Here is a 10,361-nt window from a genome sequence, read left to right on the forward strand (position 1 = left end):
CATCGGCAGGCGGACTCTCAACCACTGCGCCACCAGGGAAGCCCAAGAGACACACATTTAATTAATGGTATGAATAACCACTCCCTATAACCAAAGAGACAGGGTTCCTGGGCCTTAGAATTTTATAAACTAAGTTAAATAACATAAATATAGAGAGACTTTTTTGCTTTCTCTATTTTTCTTAAATAGATTTTTTAAGGTACTTTTTAAATGCAGTTCCAATTAAAATCTTAACCAATTAAAATCTTAAGGTTTGAAAAAAAAATCTTAATGTTTGAATCTTTTTTTTGCCTAATAGAATTACCCTAAAATTCATATGAAAGAACAGTTATCTGAGAAGAACTAATCCAAATATGAAAAAACAGGAAAGGCGCAGGGCAGGAAAGAGGTGGGAATTTGTATTGACAGATATTAAAATATAGTCTGAAACTGAGAGAGTATTACACTGGCATAAGAATAGACAAGTAGGTCAGTAGAACAGAACAGAGAGCTCAGAAATAGATCCCATTATATATAAAAATTTTAAAAGTGACAAAGGTGATATTTAAAGTCAATGGGAAAAAAATTATTTATTTAGTAAAATGTTACTGGCATAATTGCATATCAGGAAAAAAATTAAGTTGGGCCCTGAACTTCCCTATATACAAAAATAAATTACAGATAAATTTATGATTTAAGTATTTAAAAATAAAACAATAAAAATTTCAGAAGAAAATGTGCAATATATGTACAACCTTAGGGAAACCTTTTCAACCAAGAAAGAAAACCCAGAAACCATAAAAGCAGGCATAATCTGTATGTGTATGGCTGATTCATTTTGTTGTGCAGTGGAGGCTAACACAACATTGTAAAGCAACCATACTCCAATAAGAAAAAAAAAAAAAAGACAGGCATAGCCAAAGCGATCTTGAAAAAAGAACAAAGCTGGAGGTATCATACCCCCTGATTTCAAACTATACTACAAAATGACAGTAATCAAAACAGTAGAATATTGACACAAAACCAGACACATAGATCAATGGAACAGAATAGAGAGCCCAGAAACAAACGCACACTTATATGGTCAATTAATCAATGACAAAGAGGGAAGAATATATAATGGTAAAAGACACCCCCTTCAATAAATGGTGTTGGGAAAACTGGACAGCTATATGTAAAAGAATCAACTGGACTACTTTCTCACACCATATACAAAAATAAAGTCAAAATGGATTAAAGACTTAAAGCTAATTCCTGAAACGATAAAACTAGAAGAAAATATAGGCAGTACACTATTTGACATCAGTCTTAGCAAAATTTTTTTGGATCTGTCTCCTCAGGCAAGAGAGACAAAAGTAAAAATAAACAAATGGGACTACATCAAACTAAAAAGCTTTTGCACAGCAAAGGAAACTATCAACAAAATGAAAAGGTAGCCTACTGACTGAGAGAATATACTTGCAAATGATATATCGGATAAGGGGTTAATATTCAAAATATAGAAAGAACTCAGACAACTCAACATCAAAAAAAACAAATAGCCCAATTAAAAAATGGGCAGAGGATCTGAATAGACATTTTTCCAAAGAAGACATACAGATGGTCAACAGGCACATGAAAAAGATACTCAGCACCACTAATCATTAGGGAAATGCAAATCAAAACCACAATGAGATATCACCTTTTACACCTGTCAGAATGTCTATCATCAAAAAGACAATAAATGACAAGTGTTAGAGAAGATGTGAAAAAAAAAGGAACCCTCGTGCAATGTTGGTGGGATTGTAAATTGGTGCAGCCACACGGAAAACAGTATGGTGGTTCCTTAAAAAAATAAAATAGAACTAACACATGATCCAGCAATTTCACTTGTGGGTATATACCTGAAGAAAACAAAAACACCAATTTGAAAAAATATATGCACCCCAATGTTCACTGCAGCATTATTTACAATAGCCAAGATATGGAAGCAACCTAAGTGTCCATCCGTAGATGAATGGATAAAGAAGATGTGACATATAAAAATGGAATATTACTCAGCTATTTTAAAAAAATGAAATCTTACCATTTGTGAAAACATGAATGAATTCTAGAGGGAATTACGCTAAGTGAAATAAGTCAAAGAAAGACAACTAGCATATGATCTCACTTATATGTAGAATCTAAAAAACAAAGCAAACAAACAAAACAAAAACAGACTCATAGATACAGAGAACAAATGGGTGGTTGCCAGAGAGTACGGGGGATGGGGAAGTGAAATAGATGAATGGGATTAAGAGGTACAAACCTCCACTTACAAAACGTAAACTACTAGGATGTGTTATACAGCATAAGGAATATAGTCAATAATATTGTAATAACTTTGTATGGGGACAGCTGGTTACTAGACTTGTGGTCATCATTTCACAACGTATGCAAATGTCAAATCACTATGTAGTACACCTGGAGCTAACATAATATTATACGTCAACTATATTTCAATTTTAAAAAGATAGGCATAACTGAGTATATACAAATAATAATAAAAGCAATTGTATGGTAAAATATAAAAGTATTAAAAGACAACATACTGGGGCAAATATCTGTAATTCATATGACTGGCAAAAAGTTAATAACTCTAACGTCCCCCAACCAGAAAAAGTGGTAAGAAAGACACATTATCCAACAGAAAAATAGGCAGGGACTATAAATTGAGCAATCCACAGAAAAGCAAATCCAAATGTTCAATAAGCATTTGAAAAGATGCTCAGCTTCATCTGTGGTCAGTGAAATGCAAATTAAAGTAACAATGAAATTACTTCTCACTAACCAGATTAGTAGCAATCAAAAGAATGACAATACTGTGTTGGCAGGGAGTTAGGCGGAAATGTACCAGCATATTACTGGTAGAAACACACCTTTTTGAAGAGCAATTGGCAAATGCTACTAAAATTTTAAAATGTGCTATTCAATTCAGCAGTTCTACCCCTGGGAATCTAGTCCAGGTATTTAAGGATATATATACCTATAGAAATGTATTATAGCAAGATTGTTTGTAGTAGGGAAAAAGGGAAACAAGTGAATTCTCATCAATAGAGGGGATACTCGCATGTCGTGGACTATTATGCAACCATGAAAAAGAGTGATTGGAGCTATGTCAGATAATTGGAGGAATCACCACAATCTACTGTTAAGAGAGAAAAAGCAGGGCTTCCTTGGTGGTGCAGTGGTTGAGAATCCCCCTGCCAATGCAGGGGACACAGGTTCGATCCCTGGTCCGGGAAGATCCCACATGCCACGGAGCAACTAAGCCTGTGCACCACAACTACTGAGCCTGTGCTCTAGAGCCCATGAGCCACAACTACTGAGCCCACGTGCCACAACTACTGAAGCCCGTGTGCCTAGAGCCCGCACTCCACAACAAGAGAAACCACCGCAATGAGAAGCCCGCGCGCTGCAACGAAGAGTAGCCCCCGCTCGCCGCAACTAGAGAAAGCCTGTGTGCAGCAATGAAGACCCAACACAGCCAAAAATAAATAAATAAAATAAAATAAATAAATCCTGGATGTCATTAAAAAAAAAGAGAGAGAGAGAGAAAAAGCAAACTCCGGAGAAGTATATATAATACTGTACAATGTGGGTACTTTTGACTGCAAGTAAGGGAAACCAATTCAACTGACTTAACAGGAAAATATTTACTATAACTGGAAATCTAGAATTAGGGCAGTCTTCAGAGTTGGTTGATATGAAGAGTCAATGGTAAGAACATCAGGATCAGATCCTAGAGGACACTGAGAACTGGGCTGGGATTCTGGAGTAAATTGATGCCAATGCAGAAAGCTGAATTGGATATAAACAAAGACCACAGAGAAATTCCCCCATTGAGGGAGTTAGCCCTTGGGAATCTCCTTTTTCTTACTGCATCTCCAGAACCTCTAAAACAATGCTGAATAATGAAAGAAAATAGTATGTATCCTTTTCTGCATCTAATGTTAAAGGAAATGGCCTTAGCATTTTACCATTTGGTATGTTTGCTGTTGGTTAATAATAACTATTGTTTTAAAAATAATAATAAAAAATATTGTTTTTCATATTTAAGTAGTTTCATTTTATTCTAATTTTGCTTAAAGTGTTTATTAGGTTGATTATATCATTTTTTTTTACAGTACAGAAAATATTTTCTCTAGTAATCAGTTCATATAACAAATTATGTTGATTAACTTCTTGATGTTGAACCAAGTTTGCACTCCGTGGGATAAACCCTACTTGCTAATAGTGAAATTGTTTTGATATGTTGCTGAATTCTATTTGTAGATATTTAGGAATTATGCATCTGTATGTATATGTGAAAATGGTATATACTTTTCTTTTTTGACACTATATCAAGTTTTGCTATTTAAGTTATCATGACTTTACATAAATAAATTGGAGTGCTGTTCATCTTTTTCTTTGCCTTGGAATAACTTAACTGAAATTATGTGTTATTTAGAGCTTAAATAAAGCTTGTTCATGAAGCCATCTGATCCTGATACCTTTTTGGATAGTAAGTCTTTTAATTGCTTTTCCAACTTCTCCTTTAGTGAGACTGGTCATTTGGGTTTTCTACTTTTTGAGTCAATTTTGGTAATTTATATTTAGCTAAGAAATCCTCCATTTCCTCTACATTTTGAAATGTGTTCCCACAGAACTGAATGTAGTAGTCTCTAGTCTTTCTTTCAATTTCTTCCAGTATGTGATTATGTCTCCTTTTCAGTATTAATCTTGCAATTTTTTGCTTTCTCTACTTTTCTTAAATAAAATTTTAGGCATTTTTCTTTTTCATTAATCTTTCCAGGGAATTCTCTCTTTCTCTTGCTGAATTTTGTGTCCTTTTTCTTCTGTCTTAAGTATTAAGTTCCTTTACTTTTTAAAATTCCATACCATAATATACCATAATATTCATACTTTTAAGGCGTACAATTCGGCAGTTCTAGGCATATTCACAAAGTTGTACAACTATTATGTTCCTTTAGTTTTTAATCTCTCTTTTTTAGAAATGAGTAAGATAATGCATTTTCCTTTCACTACAGCTTTAAATTTGCCCTGAAGATTTTGGCATGCATTCTCTCCTTTCATGGCTTTCTAGTTATTTTGTCATTTGCCTTGATTTGCCCTTTGATGCAAAGATTATTTACTAAGGCATGCCTTAATTTTTAACTTGAAATTATTTATCTGTATATCTTCCTATATTTTCCAAATTCTTTAAAATGAGTATGTATTACTTTTATAACTAAGGCAAAATTCTTAAATTACATTTAAATCTTTTATCTGTGAAAAATTTATCTTTGAGAAAGACATTCAATAGGAATCCACTCCACCCCCAAATAGTAGAAAGTTGTTGTAAAAGTGCTTACTAAATGGTCCCTACTTTCCCAGTTTAACTATATTTGTTGTAAACTGAATTTCCTTATATGTTTGGGTTCATTTCTGGACTCCATTCTGTTCCACTGATGTCCCTATATTTCCTCTCCAGTATCAATAGGAAAAGATTGTAACTTTAAAATATGTTTTAATATCTGGTAGTGTTAGTCTCCTTTCATTTCTTTTCCATAATTTTCTTGCTGATTCTCACATTTAATTTTTCATAAGGACTTTAGTACCTTTTACTATGTTCTGAAGAAAAAAAAAAGTATTGCTGTTTTAACTGGAACTGAATCACATTTGTAGATTATTTTAAAGAACTGACATCTCTAAAATATTGAGTGATCCTAATTAAGAAGAAAGTATATCTTTCCATCTGTCTAAGTAATTTTGTGTCCCTTTGTAGAAATATTTTTCATAAAGGTCCTAGGTGCTCCCTATTTCTTCGTAAGTTTAAACCTAGGCCCTTTATTTTGGTTGTTATTGTAAACTAAAATAGTTTTTCAATTATATAGTCCAAACAATTATAATTTGATATAGGAAAGCTATAAAGTTTTGTATATTAATTTTGTCTTTTCTAATAGCGTTTCAGTTAATTCTCTTTGGGTTTCCAGATAATCAATCATATCATTAACAAATAATGATAATTTTGCTTTCTCCTTTCCAGCATTTTGTATGTTATTTCTTTCCCTTGTCTAATTGCATGGGCTAATAAATCTAGAACCATATTACATAAATGTGGTGACACACTGGGCATTTTAAGCTATTTCTAACATTGCACCATTAAGCATAGTAAAATTTTAAAAGTGAGCATGCTCACTTAGCCAGTTTAGTACATAACCTTCTAGAGGTTTTATTCTTTTCTTTTCAATGGCTGGCACATAATTGACATTCACTAATTGTAGACTTTCAGCTATGTTAATACCCACATACACATAGATACATAAACAACACAAGATAATACTAAATGGAAAGAAAAGACACTAATAAACATTTACTGAGCATCAACTATGTGCAGGACACTGGCATAAACACTCCCATTAACAGCTTTTTTGGCATGTAGATCCTACTGGGAGTTGATTTTGACAGCAAATAATGATGGAAAGAGAGCAGTGCAATGAATGTGAACACCCAGGTTCTAATCCTGTCTCAGTCACTGATTTGATGACCTTGGAAGGTTCTTAACCAACAGCTTCCACTTACCCTGAAGGAGAGACAATTTGGGTGAAGAAGAGGCAGTCTTAGAATTCATGTGGGGAAAGACCTCCATTCACCTCTCGCCCTCCCTCCCCCCATACTACTGGAGAGCTTAGAGCTGACAGCCAGTAGAAGCAGCACAGAAAAGGGCAGTGGAACTAAGACTTCTTTGAGATAAATGACACTACCAGAAATAAAAACAAAACAAACAAACAAAACAAAATAATGTAGGTTCCTTGACATCCATTGCACGTACCCTGTGAAACAACTTCAGCATCAGTTATGCTCTCTTACAAATTAAATGTAGATTCTGGTCTCCACGTCTGCGGAGTAAATTTTACAAATCCCCATCCTCACACATGGCCCAGTAAGTTCCCTTCGGCTCCCCAGCTCTGCTGGGGTTAACTAAACTTTTTTTCTCCACCTCTGAGTCCTGGACGGGTGACCTAGAACGCAAATATGGTATCCAGGCAAACAATCTGACATAAGGACCCAGGCCTCCTTACTCTCTTTGGGATACATTCAAGGGTTAGAGGCCACTCGAGACACCTTCTTAGGTGTCAGAAGGGGGCAACTCAAAGGTCAAAAAGGTCAGGAGAGTTTTCCCCGCGGAGCCGCATCCCCTAGGACAACCAGGCCTGCTCAGGGGCGGGGAGGAGGCTGGGTCCCAAGCTGTTGAGTGGCCGCCTGCCCAGCCAATCGCCACGTGGCTCCGCCGCGCTCTGGTCCCGCCCCTCCCAACGCGGTACTCACTTTTCCCACTTCGGCGTTGCCCATGGAGATGACTTTGATACGCAGGGACTTGCCAGGATCCTTCCGCTTCGGTATGTTGGCCTCCATTGCTCTGGCTCTCTCGGGGCCACCGCCTTGGTCTCTCCTTTCTCCTCACGCTGGCCCCGTCCCTCAGGCTTCCTCGTCCAATGGCGGAACTGCTGCTCTCGTCACCACCCCGGCTACGCGGCTCGCCATCCCTGCCTCTGTCTGGCCGTGGGCGCGGGCGGCTGGGAGCGCAGGGAACAGGGTGAGGGAGGAGAGAGTCTCGCGATGCTAGAAAGGGGCAGCGTGACGTCATCTCCAGGCTCCGGAGACTAGGCTGTTCCCTGGGGTCGCGGGATTTAGTCCGGGATGCGTCCCTCTGCCGGAAGGTGATGTCGGCACGTTGCTGAGTTTACTCTGCCGGGAGGGCACTACCTTGTGTTCAGGGGGCGACAGGACATAGACATTTGTTAGGTTCGCAGCAGAGTGGTAGGAATTTATTGGCTATTCAGGGCAGATCCTCGGACTGGAAGTAGCTGGAATTATGGGTTAGTTCAAGGGCCAGTGGCGCTAAATATTCGAAGCAGACCACGGTCCGTTTGGGGTACTTTTTGTGTATGCTTCAGTACCCCTGGGCCCATCCACTGACCCCTCTTCCAATATTATGTTTCCCTTCGGGCTTCCTGAGAAGACTTTCTCCTGAGAGCTGGAACCATGGAAGTGGGGAAGTCGGGCTTTGGTTCTGGAAGAGGGCCATTAGGCAAGATCTGAATCTTGTACCTATCATTTTAAAAAAAAGGTTGTCCATTTGGAGTCAAGACAGGTTTTAGTTTAGTCCTTGATCTTATATTACGTAGTTCTCATCTGCAGGCGGAAAGCTCAGACTAGACGTTTCTTACACTCTTTTAGTTCTATCAAGGTGTGTGTGGTTGTAGCAGTGTGCTCTGTTTACCTCCTTTCCCTGCTACTCATGTAAATTTAACCCCATCTTCTGTTCTCACCTTTCCTTTAGCTGATAATATAACAGAATAATAATGAATTCTAAGATAACCACTTTTCTATTCTGATTCCAAGCGATGAGAAGAAAAGCATCTGCTAGACTAGAAATCAGTCTGAGAAGAACTGTAGTTTTTTGAGTCAATATCTGTAGTTACAGAAGATAAATATAACTTGACAAATGATTATTTAGTACCCTGAAAAAGAATGGCTGCCAATTTCCCAGTAAATTACGAGGGCAAAGGCAGCATTGCTTCTGTTCTCACATAGCTTTAAACATCATTAATACATTGCAGGAAGATAGTGACTAGAGGTTCAAAATTTTTTTTTAACATCTTTATTGGAGTATAACTGTTTTACAATGGTGTGTTAGTTTCTGCTTTACAACAAAGTGAATCAGTTATACATATACATATGTTCCCATATCTCTCGCGTCACCCTCCCTCCCACCCTCCCTATCCCCCCCCTCTAGGTGGTCACAAAGCACAGAGGTGATCTCCCTGTGCTATGTGGCAGCTTCCCACTAGCTATCTAATTTACATTTGGTAGTGTATATATGTCCCTGCCACTCTCTCACTTCGTCACAGCTTACCCTTCCCCCTCCCCATGTCCTCAAGTCCATGCTCTAGTAGGTCTGTGTTTTATTCCCGTCCTACCACTAATCTCTTCATGACATTTTTTTTTCTTAGATTCCATATATATGTGTTAGCATACGGTATTTGTTTTTCTCCTTCTGACTTACTTCACTCTGTATGACAGACTCCAGGTCCATCCACCTCACTACAAATAACTCAATTTCGTTTCTTTTTATGGCTGAGTAATATTCCATTGTATATATGTGCCACATCTTCTTTATCCATTCATCTGTTGATGGACACTTAGGTTGCTTCCATGTCCTGGCTATTGTAAATAGAGCTGCAGTGAACATTGTGGTACATGACTCTTTTTGAATTATGGTTTTCTCAGGGTATATGCCCAGTAGTGGGATTGTGGGGTCGTATGGTAGTTCTATTTGTAGTTTTTTAAGGAACTAGAGGTTCAAAATTTTGTAACAGTTATTTTAAATTAGATTTTCAAGCATTTTAATTTTAAAATTTAATTTTAAAACAGTAAATGCTTTTTAAGAACAAAGCTTATTTTGGCTTATTTTCATAATCAACAAGTAATATAACTTAGTTCAATGAAGCTTCTAAAATTCTTTACAAATATGAAATATAAGTCCTGGTTAGCATTTTGATAGTTTAAAGCTTAAAAGAATTGGATTTATACTAATTTTCCAGATGTTAATCTCTCAGTATGATTTGCTAAATCAATAAACGTCTGTTTCTTTGATAGTTCACCTCTGACCCGGTAATAGAACTGGTATTGTAGAATAGTAATTGCAAAATGTCAGATCTTCAACTATTAAAGACCGGTTAGGTATAATACTATTGAGCGTAAGAGCAGTAAAATGTGCTGAAGATTAAAATTTATTACCATTTTTTCATACTGATGTTTTCAAAGTTTGAATATGTACAGCCATATTGTTTACTAGGTGTGTTAAATTAGTTTGAAATTGAAAAAGCTAGAAAGTTAGTTAGCTTTCTCTCCCAGTCTAAGATAAAAAGAAGAAAAAGAAGCATGAATTAGCTGTGTATGGAGCTGGAAGATATGGTATGTGGGTTAGGAATGTGAGCTCTGGAGTCAGCCCTATTATACATTAAGTTGGCATGACATGGACATGGAGTGGTGGAAAGGGTTACAGGAGATAATGTACATGAAATACATGGTAATCCCCAATAAACAACAGCCATGTGCTTTCATTTACTCATTTTTTTTTATTTTTATGTATTAAGAAAGATTCTACATATGTATTATTTAAAATAAATTATGAAATATGTTGGACATACTTAAAGATATTAAGAATAACGTGATGAATATCTGTGTATCCACCACTTAACCTTAACAAATAAAACATCAGCAATAGTGGGGGCGCAGTGGTTGAGAGTCCGCCTGCCGATGCAGGGGACACGGGTTCGTGCCCCGGTCCGGGAAGATCCCACATGCCGCGGAGC

The 10,361-nt window shown here is 37.0% G+C and overlaps 1 protein-coding gene across 5 annotated transcripts in view; it reads right to left on the reverse strand.

Annotated features, from left to right (window-relative positions):
* Nucleotides 1–7,582, reverse strand: part of DNAJC27 (DnaJ heat shock protein family (Hsp40) member C27) — a 40,231-nt gene extending 32,649 nt beyond the window's left edge. For 4 of the 5 annotated variants that reach the window (XR_003682386.1, XR_003682385.2, XM_007102015.4 and 1 more), the window contains exon 1: nt 7,309–7,582. Coding sequence is in view for 3 of the 5 variants with exons in the window: in XM_007102015.4 (XP_007102077.1) it covers nt 7,309–7,395 (87 nt within the window). In the remaining 2 variants the exon portion in view is untranslated. Of the gene's footprint in view, nt 1–6,811; nt 6,874–7,308 lie in introns of those variants that run through there. The other variant, XM_055089071.1, reaches the window with a different exon arrangement.
* Nucleotides 7,583–10,361: the final 2,779 nt, after the last annotated feature.

This window comes from Physeter macrocephalus, chromosome 12, assembly GCF_002837175.3.
Source record: "Physeter macrocephalus isolate SW-GA chromosome 12, ASM283717v5, whole genome shotgun sequence".
Classification (NCBI taxonomy): Eukaryota; Metazoa; Chordata; class Mammalia; order Artiodactyla; family Physeteridae; genus Physeter; species Physeter macrocephalus.